Here is a 19,439-nt window from a genome sequence, read left to right on the forward strand (position 1 = left end):
ACCTAAATCGAATGTTGTAAGGCATTTCCGGTGTGGTCTTCATCCTAAATCGAATGCCGGTACACTGTTCCGGTGTGGTATTCATACTAAATTGAATGCCGGAAGCTACTGAAACTTAACTGTTTCAGTTAGGGTTTGCGATTTTGACCTAAACCCATAGCTACAAATCGATTGAAACACTAATTAAACAATTTTAAATCACTTACCTTCTCACAGAAGCCATGTTTACGAGAGGTTGATCTTCTGAAGCCTCTTGTTCTTCTTCTTCTTGCTCTTGAGCAATCAAAGCAAGCCTTTGTTCTAATTTTTGTTGAGAAATCGATTTCGATTTCAATTGGGCATATGATTTCTTTCGTGGAGGCATTCTTATGGATTCAGGTAGGTTAATCGACGAAGAAATTTTTGAATTAACGATTAATCGTCGATGAAGAACGGATGAAGAACGATGAAGAAGATGAAGAGAAAAAAATTTCGGAACCCTAACCTAGTGTGCCGGAACTGATTTGAGAATGGGGGATAAATGATTTGGTTTTTAGATTTTAAGTTTTAGTAGAAAGGGTATAACAGTCTTTTCATAATGTTTTTTAATTAATTAAAGGGTGTTTTAGTATTCTCGTCCCAAAAAATACCCCTTAGCAGACACCTTTGGTTGGGAGAAATAATTCATATCCCACGATTAGTTTCGATATCCCCCAATCGCGCGTTCAAAATAATAGTGTGGGGGATTCCCCTTTATACTTTAACTTAGAAACCTATTATAGAGTCTCCAAGGAAAAAAATTTGAGGGTTCATTTGGATTCAAATATTCTAAATGAAGATAAGGGGAACCTAATTCATAAAAGAAATACCAAAATACCCTTAACTCATTGAATATTTAAACCTACGACTAATTCATTAGAGAAGAAATTTGTTTCCATTTCTATCTTTTAACTCTTCCATCTTCTTATTCCCAATCACCTTCATCGCATATTTCTTCGATTAATAGTCGATTCTCAAAATAATTCATCATCGATTAACACCACTTAATCCACCCACAATGATTTCATTGGTTTTATTGAATGAATAGGTAGATCCGATCGAATTAAGTTAAAAAAAAGTTTCAGAACTGTCAACAATATGGAGTTATTATTTTCTAAATCGTAGGCATTGTTTACGTTTTGAAAAACTCATAATTCCAATCCGTAGATTTAACTGAAGTTGCATACAATTTTTTCACTTAATTCTTAAGTGAACAAAATTGAAACCTGAATGCCCCACCGTTCATAATTCAAACCGTAGACATTGTTTACTGTTTGAAAAACTCATAATTCCAAATCGTTGATTTAACTGAATTTGCATACAATTTTTTTACTTAATTCTTGAAAAATAGATGAAACTTGAGTTCCCCACGGTAGGTTCATAAATCCAACCCGTATGTATTATTTGCGATTTGGAAAACTCATAATTCCAAAAAGTAGATCTAACTGAATTTGCATACGGTTTGGAATATTCATACTTCCAAAATGTAGGTTTAATTGATTTTGCATATGGTGTTGTTTCTCAGCCGTAAGTCATTTACAGTTTGGAGTTCTCACTTCCAAACCATACACTCTAGGTTCAAAAATCCTATGATTTGGAACATTCATTTTTTCGTACCGTAATTTCTACCTACGGTTGGGTCGATAAATAATCTCAACCATATATTGGCTTACAGTTCGAATTTGGGAGTTTTCAAAAGCAAAAATAAGTAATGTGTTATAGGGATTTAGCCCATGTATTTGCGGGCCAATATAGTAGGCAGGACCTTATTCCTATTATATATAAAGGACTATATCTATGTAACATATACCTCCACGAATGAATGAGATCTCTTTCTCTGTTTATCCCTTTATCTTCTCCATCCACTGCAATACGTCATCAATGCGACTCTTCCCTGCCGCTAAATTAAATTTTCCTTTTTTATCCCTGTATTTCGGAAGCCATCATAAGAAGGGGATATTTAAATTTTTCTTTTTTATCTCCGTATTTGGGAAGCCATCATAAGAAGGGGATATTTTTGATTAATCATATCATATATGCCAAGTTTGGAAACGGGAGTTCAGGTAATCTACAAGTATACATTTGTGGATTTAGGTTTTGTCTGTAGTTAGATCGGTATTATAAGGAGGAAGTAAATCAGAGTTTTTATTTAATTTAATCTTTGTTCGTGAAAGAATAAAAAAGGGGGTGTTCTTTTTAATATGTTCGTCCATATCAGGGGAAATTTTCCTCCGTTCGTGTCCAGACGATTCCGATTCAACTCAGCTGGTCCAATCCATTCGGTTCGACCTAGCCGGTCCACCCTACTCGGTCAAGCCGGTCCGTTCCAGATTGTGCCCAGTCGGCCAGTTCCAGATTGTGCCCAGTCGGAACCAAAATTCGAGGTAAGTAACCTTAACGCGGGTTTTTATATTGAATATACGTTGGGCTTATTTATTTATTTGTTCTCAGAACATGTCTAGTTTTATTTATTTTTTCCTTAAAATAAGTCCATATTGTATAAACGGTCAACTTAAATTATGATTGTTGATCTCGTTTATTAAGGATTTTGGTTTATGTTATTTAGTTCTTTTGAATACGATATTGGCTACAGTTGAATGGTGTTTTTTTTTGTACAATTGGTAGTTTCAACTTGATTCAAATGTATGTATTTGGGGTTTCGAAGTACTTGAACACGATTATTGCATATTTGAGATCTTCTTCCCAAACTTGAATGTTCCGCGGAATGTGATACACTTGCGCGACTATTAAAGAGTCGGTAGTTTCAAAAGATACATTGCAAATAAAATCACATGTATTCCATTTTTTTATGGAAGAACTCACAATTTTTTTATTTTGAGTCAGAACATTTTCATTTCTCTACTTCATCCATGATACTAACGAAATAGTATATGTTGAAGTGTGACAACAAGAAAATTACCTTTAATAATCTACTCAACCTAAAGTAAGTGGTTGACATAAATTCTCTTAGCCTATTGAGATAAAGAAATTTCTCAAATTAAGCTAAATGTAGCAAAATTGAAAATGGAAAGAACCCCGAAGTAATAAGGGTTAGACGCAATGACTCATATAAAAAATGAGAAAAGGGACATATATCATGGGATGAAGCTAAAATGTAATTCTAGCTTCCATCATAAATGAAAGAGTTGGAAATGCACCTGGTCATAGGTATTGGTATATACAATGTAATGTGTGTACATCAATTTTAATGACGAAAAGAATTTCCTTGCCAATTGATTATTTAATTGAACTAGATCCAATGTCTGCGTTGATGGAATGAAAAGTACATCATTCCCACGAGACATAAATTTTCTAATGCACTTGAGATATATTTGGATGAAAAATATATCACCCCCCTGAAACATAACATATATTCACTCTAAAGTACTTGAGTTGAGTTCAAATATCCCACTTTTGTTAAGGATAAGGCCACACCACTTATTAAATATCTCAAGATTCAATGTCTAACTGATAGTGGTTTTTCTCTCACTAATTTAAGGAATATACACTAGTTTTTGAAATAATTCTTTATAATGTGACTACGATATTGGATCATCGAGCGAAAGAATGCTCAAATTTTGTTTCTGATGGAACAAAGATTAAAAGTCACAAAAGCTCTATATGTACCGAGAGCTAATCACCTTGTTAAATTCCTAAGAGACCCATGCAAGTGGATATCATATGAAACTCACAATGATGAGAATGTAATTTATTGCATCTTTTATAGTTTCTAATATATTTTCAAAGAAATATATCTTAGAGAAACTAATGAGTGAATCTAGTGAAATGTAAATCACTATAGTATTTGAATTATTGAATCCATATTGACTACGACGATGAAATGTTGGCAATTGAGTCATTTTAGGCTCTGACATAACCATAAAGCAACTTTGGTTGTGACATGATGATCGTTTTGAAAGGACTCGTACGAACATCAATTTATTTGAGTGAACAAAAACGGGAAAAATATTGACAGAATGCGAAATGATGGCATATCTCTCAATAAGTGTTTTTTAAAGTACTAGATTCACTACCCACTCACCCAGCCCCCACATTGCTTTTAAGTAAGAGAGCATATCACTCATTTTACAAAGTCTTCAGTAAAACAGGATCGAGACCATCCTAAGATGCAAATGGTAACAAAAAATTCCATATTACAAAGAAAACAAGGTGAAATTTAGAAAAATATTCATGCAGAATGCGGACCATTAAAGTGACTGATGGATCTGGTGAATGTTTTGACATTTTGGACTAGTTATAGTTCACAAGAAATTTGCGTTTGAAAACTCCTAGCACATATTACACAATGCAAAGTGCGAAGGCTAACCACCCTTGTTAATGCTAGAGAATTTACATCAAAAGGACTTGATGAATATTGCATGTTTAATAGCATCAATATAGAGCATCTTATACCCAATGGTCTCGCAGAGGCTACCATCAAAGGTTATAGATGGTGTGTCTAAGGAATAGGTTATGCGTACCAACCTACCTTTTATTGCTTTGGGGATATGCAATATTGCGCGCATCTTTACTTAATTCGTTTTAGAACCCAATATTAGTCAACCTTTTTTGCGTACCAGTTGCTAAATGAATTAAGCCTGACATTTGTGTTCTTACGCATTTTTGGTTGCACTATATATGTGCCATTACGAGTCAACATCGTACTATGATAGATCACGAAAATGATTAAGTAATTTTGTTGGATATTTACTCTCAACAATTGTCCGCATTTTAAAACCTTTGGCAGGAGGTCTCTTACTGCTAAATTTACAGGTTATCACTTTAATGAGACAGTCTTCCCGTCGTTAGGGGGAGATAAGAAAAAGTATTTTCTAAGGGAACGACATGAATTGTCGTGGTGTGTTCCCACTGTGTCTCATATTGATTATCGTACTCCACAAATGTAAATGTGAAGTGACTAATAATAATCAATTTTCATAATGTACACTGATGTCGCTAAAGTGACAAGATCACACATACTAGCTGCAAATATTCCTGCAAGGTTAGAAATCCTTAGTATGGGGTACACCATAGACTAAGGTGTTGCAACTACACTTGGTGGAAGTGTAGTTGAGGCCGTGGCTCTATAAAAGAATATGGAGAGACCACCAGGTTTGATCAATGCTCACCTAGAAAGGAAGTAGATGAGTAAGGCACAACCTAATTTGTATCATCAATGAAATCATCTCATTTGATTGTCTCTGACTATGTCCATGAATCAATACTGGAGGACGCTCCGGAGTTTTAAATGATTCTAGAGAACAATGAAATCCCGACGGATTATGAGAATGCACATGAGTCAATTGAAGGATCTTGCATGCATAGTGATGATATAATCCATAAATAGTTGCTCCAGAAGTAGAGCACAATGATATCGAACCATGCTTTATTTTGATTAATTTCAAATAAATAACATATTTGGCCTACACAATCCAGGTAGAACTTAGTTCTTTAGCAAATATACGGGTGTTTGGTGTGGTAGTGCTAACCAACCAAGTGTAAAGCCTGTTGGACATACATAATTAATTTGTCATAAAGCATAATGAGAAGAAAGTAGTCTTAAAGTACAAAGACTCGCTTTGTGGCGCGAGGTTTCTCACAAAGCCCTGTAATTGTTCTCTTGTAATGAACGTTATAGTGTTCTGCTACTTAGTTAGCTTGGTAATTTCAAAAGGACTTGAAATGCATCATATGTATGTGGTTGTTACGTATCTCTGAAAGAATCAAGAGATAAAATATATTTACAAAAGTATTTCATATACTTTTTTTCCCAAATCAAATGACTCTAAACCACATAGTACGTTTGCAGTTAAATATAACGCTCTCTTATAGATTGAAGCAATCAGACGGATGTGGTATACCCGTCTAAATGGCTATTTGATTTGGATGGGGATAGATAGTAAGTTATTTTTCCTTGCGTATTCACAAGAAAGTTCCTAATTTGGATTGTAGCTATCTATGTCGATGGTATAGACATGATGGGTACTCTTAATGCAATAAAGAGACCTTAAAAACTATTTGAAATCCGAATTTGAGATGAAAAATCTTGGGAAAGCTCGACCGAATACTGATCTTGTGGTATATTATTCCACCAGTTTGCATATGTTTAAAGTTGTCAGGAAATTTAACAAAGACATGCATCCTGATAGCACTCCCATGATTAGTCGAGGTTTAAATGTAAGTAACTGACCATTTCGTCTAAAGTAAGATGAAGAATATGTGTTGGGATATGAAATTCCCATATCTAAGTTTAATATCCGCATTGTTGTACTTAGTATAATAATGTACTCGATTAAATTTTACATCCATTAGGGAACTTGTTAGCTAGATATAGCTCAGCGCCAACGCAACGTCATTGGAATGATATAGTGAATATAATCATATACTTAAAAGTAACCATTGACATAAATTTGTTTTATCCTACAAAGACATTAAAAGGAATGCTAATGAAAGTGCAATCCAAAAGTTGTTGATTATGAAGGAACAATAATCTCTTCTCCAATGAAAGTAATCAGGGGGAGATACGGTAGACTATTTTCTAGGTCATTACCGATATTCAGTTTTGAAAAGTACATGACTATAGGAATATTCTGGAATAACTCTGAAAGTAATCAGGGGAGATGCCGACATCAGCGGGAGGATCCAAGAATATGATGTCGACATAATTTACTTCGAAATTGAAGCTATGTTGTACTCTTTTTCCGTCCGATCGATAATAGTTTTTCCCAAAGGGTTTTGTTATTCGACAAGGTTTTTAACGAGACAATACTAAAAACATCAAGTATGTTGAACGTTGAAGACATAAAGATCGCATTGATATTACTGAAAATATTTGAATCAAAGAAATGAAACGCGGTAGTCCGTTAAGCAACATAACTTCCAGAATCAATAACATGGTCTTATAAAAATTCAAGTCACCAAAGTAAAGTGTGATTAAACTCCTTTTGACTGCATTAGACTAATGAAAATTGTATGACATCAGGGGGAGCATCTAATGGTGTGTTCAACTATTTTCCTTCACCGAGATTGCTTTTTCCCACAGGGTTTTGTTACTCGACAAGGTTTTTAATAAGACAACAACAAACACCGGGAAAGTGATCATCTGCAACAGATCACCTGTACTTGCATTTGTCATGTTGTACTCTTTTTCCTTCGTCGAGGTTTTTACCCCGTTGGGTTTTCCTTGTCAAGGTTGTAATGAGGCAATGTATACATATCTAACCGTGTTCTAAGTTTAATTAATATTGTACTCTTTTTCTTTAGTTCAGTTTTTATCCCACTGGGTTTTTCCTGACGAAGTTTTAACGAGGCAATAAACTTAGACTCGGCGATATATACATGTGATGAACTACATGTAAAATACGAAACAACATGCAAAGTATTACATGTGAAGAGTTGTAACGAGGTTTTGTCCCACTGGGTTTCTCTTTGTTAAAAGTTTTAATGGAGCAATTGTCTTAGACACTATAGTCATCAAGAAGAGAGATACATTTGAAGACCTACATCTGAAGCACTGTATGTGAAGTACTGCGTATGAAGTTCTATTGGACCGCACAATGGGGAGTGTTATAGGGCTTTAGCCCATGTATGTGCGGGATAATATAGTAGCTAGGACCTTATTCCTATTGTATATAAAGAACTATATCTATGTAACATATACCTCCTCGAATGAATGAAATCTCTTTCTCTGTTTACCCCTTTATCTTCTCCATCAACTCCAATATAATGGGTTTTCTTAGTTTTTTTTTTTTTTTTTTATGATCATCATCTTCATCGCAATGGAGAAGAAGAGGAGAGAAAAAAGAATAATACATATTTTTTTATGATCATCATCATGATAAAATTAAGATCATCATCTTCATCAGGATCCATGAATGAAAATAGAATGAGAAGATAACATATTTAGTTCTTTTGTACATGATCATCATCTTTATCATGATGAAATTACGATTTCATCTTCATCATAACACTAATTTTTTGAGGGTATTTTAGCCATTAATCAGACTAGTAGAGTAAGGGGTTTTAGAAATTATCATTCAACGACCCAGTTTTGTCACTTTGTAAGCCTTCAAAACTAAAAATTTGGAGCCCGTATAATAGGATTTTTAACATATCCTATTTGGAGTTACTCATCTCTTGTATCTCTTGTTTGACCTCATAAATCATGAGTTATTCAGCCTGGTCAGATAGGAGTATACCCAGATTAATAGGGGTATATCCATTTTGTTCCCAACCATAATAATGGTTTAAGGAGTGTCTAATATTTATAAAGTTACCTAATTACCCTTCCCCTAATAAGAACCAAAACTTCTCCCCTTTTGGTTTTAAATTCAAACCTTGTTCTTTTCATTTTCCTTCATCATCAATTTAATGATCAATTCATTTCTCCTTCCTTATTTCATCGTTTTCAAATACAAAAAAATACGTCGATTAGATTTTTTTTTTTAAATTGTTGATTAATTCTTTCAAACTCTATCTAATACTTTGTTTAGTTGTTTAAATGGCATGTTAGATCGGAAAAATTGAAATTGTTAAATTGCAATTACAGGGTCGTCATGGTCTTCATCTCTAAACCTTGGTGACTAAAACTCCCAGAAAACAAATTTTCATGTATCCAATTTATAGTTGGTCGTCATGGTTTTGTAGAAATAAGATGACAACTAATAGATAGTCGACAATGTGTTGCATTTTCGACCATGACGACTACTGTGTAGCCGGCAGTTTCAAAAATTACTAACATGCGGACTAATCAAGCATCTACCACACCTTTCTTATATGTCAAAATCATATAATTGGCATTATGAGTTGTTACCAGCATGCCGTCTACTAGTGGTTGCCATCTTCCAGTATTATCACCTTACCAACTTTTCATCATTTCAGTTCTGAAAGTGTGAATTTTTTGGTTTTCATCAAAATCATATAATTGGCATTATGAGTTTGGATGGTGCAAATGGCCATTCCTTTATTCTTCTTCTTTTTGGTTTTCGGCTTTTGTGGGTAGAAATGAATCAGGGCTTTTATTCCGATCTTATATACTCCGCCACAGATGTCATTACTCAGCTTTGGCATTCGGGATTTCAAATGTCTTCCTTCATAAAGAGAACTGATACCATTGTCTTCCTGAATGTAGTTGGAATATCATGACCTGCTTTACCTATTTTAATTAGTCAGCCTTTGATAATGGATAGACCCACTTGAATTTTCCAATTTTTTCTTGTCTTCTACCAATCTGACTTTTCTTAATGCGGCTCCTAATTGTGGTATCCATGACTCCAAATCCTATGGTTTAGAACCAGTAATTCATTCATTAATGAATGATTTCCAGCTAATAGAAGCGACTTCTTCTCAGAGGAATCGGACAAGTTGTACTGTTTAAGCTTTAAAAATCTCAAAATCCGTGTTGATTAATCAAAAAGAAAAAGGAAAAAAAAAAACAGTGGAAATGGACACCCTTCTCTTTCGGGTCACATTAACAAAACCCGACACACACCACACTTTCCCCCTGTATTATATATATATTTACAAAAGACACCCTTTTTGTTTCTCACCATTTCAAAAAAGCAGACATAACTAAAATTTTACATTAACACCCCCCTATTCAGTTAACGGTTAACTCTTGCAAGTCCGCACAACTAGTACTTCCGGTAACGCTACTGTTACCATCGACGGAGCTGTCATTATCATATCCTTGCCATGACCAGACAATATCTTTCAAAGCAGGCCTAACACAGTCCTCACAGAATTTATCATACTCCAACGAATCTCCAGATGATTTTGAGAATTCAACAATGGCTACTTCCGGTGCAACTTCGAAAACTTCTGCCGTTATCAACAATTTCCCTTTCCTTCCTTCTTCTGAACCTTGCATTTTCACTTTGAATGCTTTTACTTTGGCGACCTTGAATCTTAATCCTTTGGCCACTGATTCTAATTTCATCATGATCGCTGAAGCTGATAATTTCGAAGTAAACATTGATTTCGTTTTCTTCTTGCTCTCAAACAAATTTGACAAATCAAATCCGGATGACATTGATGAAATCAGTTCAAATGCATTGAAAAAAGCTGGTTTTGTTGGTTTCGTTGGCGATGGAGTTTTCGACACTGATTTGGTTATATTATTATTATTATTATTATCATCATCGAATTTGAATGGACTTGTTCCTCCTCCCATTGATGCCAGATTAACAAACGATGATGCACGACTAAATCCTTTATGGAACCACGAAACCTTCATAATCGATTCGATCGAAATCCTCTTCTCTGGATCTGAAACTAATAATTTGGATATCAATCTTTTGGTATCATGAGAAAACCATCTCGGAAACACGTACTCTGCTTTATAAACTTTCTTATACATCTTCATGATATTCTCATCCTGAAACGGAAGAAATCCGGCTAACAGGACATACAGAATAACACCGCACGACCAGATATCCGCCTTCGATCCGTCATAACCTTTCCTCTTTAAAACTTCCGGAGCAACATAAGCTGGAGTTCCACACTGAGTATGAAGTAATCCGTCGTTTCTCAGATGTTCAGGTAGAGCTGATAATCCGAAATCTGAGATTTTTAGATTCTCATTCTCATCTAACAGAAGATTTTCCGGTTTCAAATCACGATGAGAGACGCCACGGCTATGACAGAAATCAATCGCAGAAATTAATTGTTGGAAATATTTTCTTGCAGTGTCTTCTGTGAGTTTACCGTTTGCGACTTTGGCGAAAAGTTCACCGCCACGAACATATTCCATGACGAAAAAGATCTTTCCCTTGGTTGCCATAACTTCTTTAATCTCAACGACATTCGGATGACGAACTAATCTCATAACAGAGATTTCTCTTTTGATTTGTTCCATCAATCCTTCTTTTCTTACTTGATCTTTGTTTATGATTTTAATGGCTACACTTTCTCCGGAATGGATTTCTTTCGCATAATAAACCTTCGCAAATGTTCCTTGCCCCAGTAATCTTCCCATTTCATACTTCCCAAACAACGTACTTCTTCTTTCTCCACCTCCATTTTTCTGCTCTGATTCCTGATTAGAAGACATCATCAATCAACAAATTGAAGACGGATGACAAAATCAAGGATTTAAGGAGTGATTAATAGCTGAACATAGAAAAAGGCCCCGGATTACTCCTAGTTTTAATGGTGATTAAAAGATATGAGATTGTTTCTCGGAGGAGACATGGGATTGAGAGAACCCGGATTTGGTCTCTCTGGGAGGTAAAAAGGAGTTGAGCCCATAGAAAGTCCTGCATATAAATAGTTGGAGGCAACTCCATGGCGACACGCGGAGGCATATATTGGCACCGGCACCCTGCTTCTCGTTAACTAATTCAGACAAGTCGGGTCTCACGAGTGGTTGCAATGGCAGTAGAGTGTTTTTTACGGATGTGTTTTAACCTTATCCAAACTTTGACATTTTCTGGAAGAAAAAGAAGAAAAAAAATTGACAATCCGGTTAGAAATTTTAGCCGTGATCGCTTTGCTTGCAGCGACATCGGATGACGAGGATTTCATTGGAAGGATTATAATGGTTGTTATCTCTTGTTCACAGCCGTTTGACTTGTAGTTTTGTAGTTGTCCTTGGAGGAGAAAGCTGACTTAGCCGGTGAGAAATAAGTCCAATAGCCGGATAAATTTCAAAGGTTACTAAAATAATTATATGGCCGGTTTTACATGTCTTTTCGGATGAAGAAGGATTTCACCAGTGTCTGCGGATATATATCTATGCGAGATGTGCAAGGAGGCAAGTGTCACCAAGTTTTAACCTTTTCCAGCAATGAGACTGGAGTGCAGTAATGTGGCAGACGCGAGCGTATTCTCGAATAGCCTCGTCTCACCCTAGACCTGCCTCCTGGGCAGATCCACTAATAATTTGTCACGCTATCCATAGGAGATGCTGTACAGAATTCCATTAGAATATCCAACAGGGAAGATTAAACTCTATTATTATGTGGAGTTTCTAGTCACTCACTATGAGTAAATTTTTTAAGTAGGGTACAAATTTGTTGTACCATCAGATAGGGCAAAAACTATATAAAATCAAAAGTTCGTGAGGTCATTTGATGTTACGGTATTGTGATGATTTAGACAAATAAAAATGAAGTGATAAACGAAAATTAGTGGTTTGGCACTGTCTAAACCCATCCGTAAGAATCTTATTTGAAGCTGTTATTTGCCGACTTAAAAGGATTTTGTTTGTTTATTCATGCAATGAAAATAATAATAAACATATGATTAGAGAAAGAGACACAGGTTAAAATGAAAAGGAAAAAAACTTTGGGATATCATTCTTCAAAACTTTGAGAAGAAGCTCAGTATGTGGCAGAGGAAATATCTTTTAAAAAGGGAGCGGTTTATGTTAATTCAAAATGTTTTATCCAGTTTGCATATTTATTATTTATCCTTGTTTCAAATTCCTACTTCTGTTGAGAAACAAATAGAGAGAATAATGAGACAGTTCTTATGGGGTTCAATTAAAAAGAAACCTAAGAAAGGTCGGGTAGGTTGGAAAAAGGTGAATTTACCAAAGGAAGGTGGAGGTGCAGGTATGAAGAAAATTAGACTGATGAACAAATCTTTACATGCTAAATGGATTTGGAGGTATGGTAATGAAGAGAATGTTTTGGGAGAAAGCTTATTTATCACAAGTTTGGTGGCAATGAGTTGGCTTTCCTCCCAAACATAACTAATAAGGCTGTGGGAAAGAGTTTATGGGCAGGAATATTGAAGAGTAGAGATCATGTGGAGAAAAATATACACATTCAAGTGAACAGTAGTGATAGGTGTCTTTTCTGGAAGGATGTTTGGTTGAATGGCCAATCTTTAAAATCATTGTTCCCTAATCTGTTCAGTTTAAGCAGATTACAAGATGCTACAATCCAGGAGATGATTGATAGGAATGCAGGTGATAGTTTGAAGTTTGCTTTTTGCAGGAGTCTCAAGGATTCTGAAATTGAAGACGTTGCTCATTTGTTAGATTTGCTGTCTACTTTTAATTGTGGAGTTGGAGCAGATCACAGGATATGGCAGAATGGTACAAAGACTTTTTCTGTCTCAGAGTGCTACAAATCATTAGAGGATGAAGGATTGCTGTTGTTTCCCTATAAGTGTGTTTGGAATCCAAAAATTCCATACAAGGTAATATTATCTGTTTGGTCTCTATGTTATGATGCTGCTCCAACAATGGATACCTTAAGGAACTCTTATAATGTGAATGGCTGCCTTTTATGCAAAAGAAGTGCAGAATCAAATCATCACTTGTTCTTGCATTGTGAAGTAACTAGAGAGATATGGTATTATTTCTTAGGGAGTTATAATCTTCAATGGGTTTTTCAAGAAACTGTAAGGAATACTATCTTGGAGCGGAGGAAGAAAAAAGGAAGGAATTTGTGTCTGAGAACCAAGATTTGGGACATCATTCCTTTTGCAATATGGTGGGCAGTTTGGTTAGAAAGAAATGCAAGGGTTTTTAATGGTAAGTATAATTCAGTGGAGAATATGAAGGACAGTGTAAAGGCATTCATTTACAACTGGTGTGTGGGTACTTCAATTTTTGAAGGCATCACTTTGAATATGGTTCTGTCTAATTGGGAGGCTGTGGTTCATTAGCTTTTTCTGATTTTTCAGTTTACATTTGTTTCTAAGATTCACGGCAACTGCATAGGTTGTCTTGTATTTTTCACCAGTTTTCATTACTTCCTTAGTGATGGACTGATTTTTTTCAATAAAATTTGCCCTTTTTGAGTCAGAAAAAAAAAAGGGAAAAAAACTTGGATCCCAAAAATTCATTTGATGACGGAAATCATGCGTTGCTAACAAAATGTCAAATTAGCAACATAATAAGCTCCAGAATACCAGTGTGATATTATTTGAGTTACCAAAACACGAGCCATATTATTTGGCCTACATAAAGACCATATCCGATAAAAATGGAACCAAACCCTCATTTCCATTTAAAATTCTTAAATTTAGTTTTTATTAGGTTTTATAATTCCAATCTTGCCGTTCCTTATATATACACGATATTTAGAATGAAAATTTTAGCGAAACAGATATAAAACTCATGGAGATTATATTTACATATAGAATTCGAGATTTTCTCTACTGAAATTTTCATGTATTTGGATTTTAGGGTTCAAATAAATCCGATTCTCCCTATTTTATCCATAAAACTAGTTTTAGATTCAATTTGATATTTGATCGTCTCATGAATTAATGTTTAGATCGTATATCTCAATGCTTTGAATTGTATCCAAAGGTTAATTTTTAGTGTTGAAGAAATTGAAGAATTTCTGTTTTTCAGGTCTGGTCTTATTTTCAGCTTAATTCGAGAAAAGAAGAGAAGCCACGATATAATCCTTCGAATTATCATCTTAAATCATTCAGATTGATATAATCGTAGTAGTCGAATCTCAAACACCATTGAAGCTTATGAAAACGATATGCGATCGTCATGAAGATTCTCCAACATTGTTCAATTGATGTTTTACACCTTACAAGTTGAGTGCACATGTGTTGCACGTCGGCAAACAATAGTCTTTTTTCATACATATTTTATTTTTGGGTATTCACTTTTGTTGGCCAGTTCTTTAGTCATCATATTCCTTCGAATAACAGAGCGAGCTCATATGGTTAGAAATCTCCGATCAACCTGAAATGTTTCATAAGTGATCATTAAGTTTGTAACTCGATAGGATAAGATAGGATCCACAAATATATCAAGTGATCAACAAAACTGATAAGTAAGTCAATCAATAATGAGACCAATAGTATAGGCGATTTATGTTGCTACTTGGACTGAAAAAAATCTAATACATAGGTTTCTCTCGAGGAAAGATTTTTACTAACCCACATCAATCATGACAATGATTTTTTTACTTTCTAAATATCGAAATTTTATTGATATCTCACTCACCAAGTATATGTATACGCCACTATGCCTAGTATAAGTTTATAACTTATGATATACAATTAGATTAATTGATTTTAGAATCAAGCCAGAGAACACTCTGCTATTAGAATAATTAAAGAGTCTGAGGCAATAGTTATTAAAAGAAACGTGATTTAAAAATAAAATGAAAAATGAAAGCAAAACGGTATAATAAAATGATTCGGGGCTTAAGTGATGACCATGTCAAATGGATATGATGGCTTGTGGAATCAAAAGTAGGATCAGTTTATATCCAGTAAAATTGTGCACGTCTTTGAACTCAAGAATCTGAACTCTCAGTTCGCTTGGGTTAACATCTCGTTTGTCAACCTTTCCCGATCTCTAGCTCATGACATATGCTAGAATGGATTACATTTTAGAAAAATAGATGGAAAAGATGAGGGGTATTCCCGTCCAATAATGAAAAAAAGCCACACATAATTTATTTGTGTGTCGGGAATCTCTTATAGAATATTTCATCATCCGACAGTTCTGTTTTGAAGAGAGAAGACCTAACGGCTGAGATTAGTTATTTCTTTGACTTTTGAATAAGCTTGCTCTCATTAAAGGGGGAAGAGATTATGTTTTGAGAATTCATTTTCTTTGACTGTTATTATTCATTTGTTTTCTTGTCGATTTTTTTTTTATAGTTAAACATGTTAATTTTTTGTTGGTGTTTCATTTTTGCTTCATTAAGATCAAGTTTTTTCTTTTGGTTTCACCTGCAATTTGCTGGAACTCTTTTTGGTTTCATCATTTTTGATGCTATATTTTTAACTAAAATATGTTAGACCCCTTTTTGGTTTCATCATTTTTACTATTATGTAAAAATAAAATATTACTTGAACATACGTCCCGTTGTCACCTAAACACATATAGATACGATTTCTGAGTACACTTATATGAATTATGGATGGAGAAAAATCACATTACTACCTTTTAGTTTTATCATCAAGATTAAAATGAGTGATTATTTGAGATTTTTTGCTAGGTCATATTGTAGTAGTTTAGTGAAATATATCAAACTATGCTTGGCGTGTCTTCTGTAGTAGTTTAATACTTGGGTGTAAATAAAACAGCGCCTTGGAACATGAAAAAAATCCATGCCTAAAAATACATCATAATTTTTCCGTTAAATCTCAACATCCCTAGTTCTATTATATGTGTGTTTGAAGGCCAAGAACGAACCATGTATAACCAGTCATATTATTGTTATATGCAACTGGGTCTAAGTTAAGAATACATATTGTGGTTAATGTTGTGAACTCTTTTTGGATACCTTAGGATACCTTGTTGAGATATCCTTTTGGCACTGGCCAATTGAGAATCTTAGTAATGTTGTGGACTCTTTTTGGATTCTTGAGTAGGCAATAATGTTGAAGAAACCCATGATTTCTGAGCGTCTGGTATGAGACTTGCTCAGGAAATCCAAACCGAAGAGTTTGTCCACAATGGTTTTGTTTTGAATTTCGGGGACGAAATTCTTTAAAGGGGTGAATAATGTAACACCCCGTGTTTTTAGCACGGCGCATGCTAAAAGATGCGCCATGGTCTGAGATGAAGCTTCATCCAAAGCTTTCGTTGCGTGGTAAGTGGTAGATTGGATTAAGGTCAATGTTGCATCATCATGATGCATTAGGCCAGTTGGATAGGTGGCCTTGAGCTTGTAGCGTAATCATTGCGCATGATGAAGCCTATTGGCCTAGAGCCAATATCGCACAATTATTGTGCATCAGTCTAGAGAGGGCTGGCCGAACGAGTGTTGCACAATCATTGTACGCAATGATTGCGAATGAACACAATCATTATGAAGTATCGCAATCATTGCGAAGTAACACAATCATTGTGAATGGACACAATCATTGCGAAGTAACGCAATCATTGCGAATGGACACAGTCATTGCGAATGGACACAGTCATTGTGAAGTAACAGTGAAGCAGGCATGTCATTTTGGTCCCTTAAACATACTTGTAGAAATTCCATTAAGACATATATAGGGAGGGCTACTTGGTTGAAGGTGCATATGCGGACTATGCACCAAGTAAGCTTCATAGATTAGCCGGAAGAGTATAAATGATGCCTAAGGCTCATTTATAGCTGTGTAGCCTTTCCAATGGGGCATGTGGTGCGAAGGCATTACTATGCCATGCCGCGGACCATATGATGCATAATCATTGTACATCTTGGTGGAATGGCCTATACGGACCAGGATATTACCATTTTTTCTAGGCTACGACCTTGCAAATGAGTTGGTTAATCTTATGTCCCTTCGAGGATGAACTACGGTCTATGCTTAATCCATTTAGAGTAGAGAAGGGTAAGTAGGCAACCACAATGAGTTGCAGCATTGCCGGTCCAACACTTTGTCGCTCATATCATCTAATTGTGAGATGATTGCGACATTCTGGCCTCTCATATCATCTAGCTCGGTAGCTCGACGCAAGAGATGATTGTTTCCAAACTTGATGAGGCAAGTTGCATTCCATTCACTGGATGCTCATACTTCCTATCAACGCGTTTGACATAGGCTAAAAACCCGAGTGTCGTAATTTAGCTCAAGAGGAGTCACTTTTGATTGGAAACGGACCAAAGATCAAGATATGACGGTCACCATAATTTAGCCAAATTCCATCGTTTAGGGCCTCAAAAGGCCGTTTTTTCCGTTTTAGGAAAGTCTTTATCTTCTTAATAAACCCTTTGCGGATCAAGGGTGAGTTTGAACGGTGTGGAAGCTAAATTGGATGAATCATGTTCCACGAGCATGCTTGCAAATGCGAATGAACGTGCATTTGCCTATCTTTGAGGCCCGGATCTTAGCATCATCATGGCGCATCGGGGAGATTACGGCCTGCGGAGCAATGCGCCAAAGGCGTAATTTTCCGGTCCGTCACAGTAACCATAATCAATGGCTACCCTCCTTCATGAGATGCGATCTCAGCCATCGAAGTTCGCTACCGAACTGACAAACATGTGACAAGTTTTAGGCGACCAGCCAAAACGAGCCTAATAGCATTACATGCTATTTTCCTGCTGTAAGTCCCTTGATTTTGTCTTACCACACGTAGCGAAGCACTACATGTTTTCCACGAAAACACTCGAGACATCAAACATGTCACAAATTGGGGGATGCTCATCGGGGTATTGGTCTGGCGGTTTATAGTATGCGGCGTGCAATGCGCCTGTTACAAGAAAGTGTCATGAAGCGGGACAATTAGTGATGGTGAAAAGTAACGGTGTAAACAAATTTATTTCCTTCATCATGGAAGCATAATGTCTGACGGTTACACGAATTCATTTCCTTCATCATGGAAGCATAACGTCTGACGGTTACACGTTACCCTTTTCTTCCACCACTCAATCGTTTCCATTTCCTATGAGACCAGGGTACCTTTTGTTGCGACTTGTATAAATAGGTCTCACCTATTTACACCAAACAACAAGTTTTGGTCAGAGAACAACACAGTATCCAGAAATCACCTGCTAGCTTTCCATCCTGCTATCCAGTTCTACTTTCTGATACAAGTCGTAAACAACCACACCTTCAGAATCAACTATTCTGGTATCAACACTTTCTTCGCTTCCCTCCCTAAGACTAACCCTTCTCCTCCACTTTGTGACCGAATCAAGCCTGGAACATCCATTTCTTGGTTTAGGCCAGGATTGTACAGATTGATCTTTCGAATCAAAAGTACTTCCGTTCAGCACATTGTTTAGGGTCTAGACTCGTTTCTCACTCACACACAAATTTACCAAAACCGGCAGAAATAGTTTTCACCCACAAACAATTGGCGACCACAGTGGGAGATTAATCTCTCAGTTATAATATCAATTTCCAAGTCCCAATTTCATTTTTTCAACCCCAATCTCAAGATGGTAGAACTCAGGTCTGGATCAACAACAAATCCTGGAAACACCAGTGCTGAAATCATCCTCGGCGTTAACATTCCTTCCGATGGCATTAACATGCCAACTTCCAACACCAGCGGCGCAGAAAATGTCCCTTCAGGCGTTACACCTCCGATCACCAGAGCCAGAGCCGCTGCCGCCACCCCCAATGTTTCTCTAAGTGTGACAGCTCCAACCATCACCAGAGCCGCTACTATTCCACCATCAAGACGAGAGACTGGAGGAGCCAGAAGAAGCCGATCTCTTCTTACCACTGTTGATTTGATGGAAAGACAAAAGGTTCTCGTAAGGCTCAGACAGACATGGCTACAACTCAGAAAGAGATACCTATTTTCCTCAAGACACTAACGGAGCGGCTACCACAAGAGTCGCGTCAACCCCAGATGGAGCTGACAAGGAATACTTTTAACATCCGGCCCAGGCACTTCAGCAGGACGCGCGTTTATAGATGAAGAGGCTCGTGTTGCTCTTGAACGCCCAGTAGAAGGGAATCATCAATCCAATTTCATCACACGTGAAGATCAGGAACAAACTTCTCCAAAATCGAGGCAAAGAAAATCATCAACCCTCCTGAGT

The 19,439-nt window shown here is 36.2% G+C and overlaps 2 protein-coding genes across 2 annotated transcripts; one reads left to right on the forward strand and one right to left on the reverse strand.

Moving 5' to 3' along the window:
* Nucleotides 1–9,400: 9,400 nt before the first annotated feature.
* On the reverse strand, nt 9,401–11,269 carry LOC113321957 (CBL-interacting serine/threonine-protein kinase 5-like). Its single transcript, XM_026569942.1, has one exon. It carries the CDS (start codon nt 11,069–11,071, stop codon nt 9,617–9,619), a length of 1,455 nt encoding a protein of 484 aa, XP_026425727.1. The 5' UTR covers nt 11,072–11,269; the 3' UTR covers nt 9,401–9,616.
* Nucleotides 11,270–12,475: 1,206 nt separating this feature from the next.
* LOC113325040 lies at nt 12,476–13,635 on the forward strand. Its single transcript, XM_026573280.1, has 2 exons — nt 12,476–12,572; nt 12,746–13,635. Exons 1-2 carry the CDS (start codon nt 12,476–12,478, stop codon nt 13,633–13,635), a joined length of 987 nt encoding a protein of 328 aa, XP_026429065.1.
* Nucleotides 13,636–19,439: the final 5,804 nt, after the last annotated feature.

Source organism: Papaver somniferum, chromosome 11, assembly GCF_003573695.1.
Source record: "Papaver somniferum cultivar HN1 chromosome 11, ASM357369v1, whole genome shotgun sequence".
Classification (NCBI taxonomy): domain Eukaryota; kingdom Viridiplantae; phylum Streptophyta; class Magnoliopsida; order Ranunculales; family Papaveraceae; genus Papaver; species Papaver somniferum.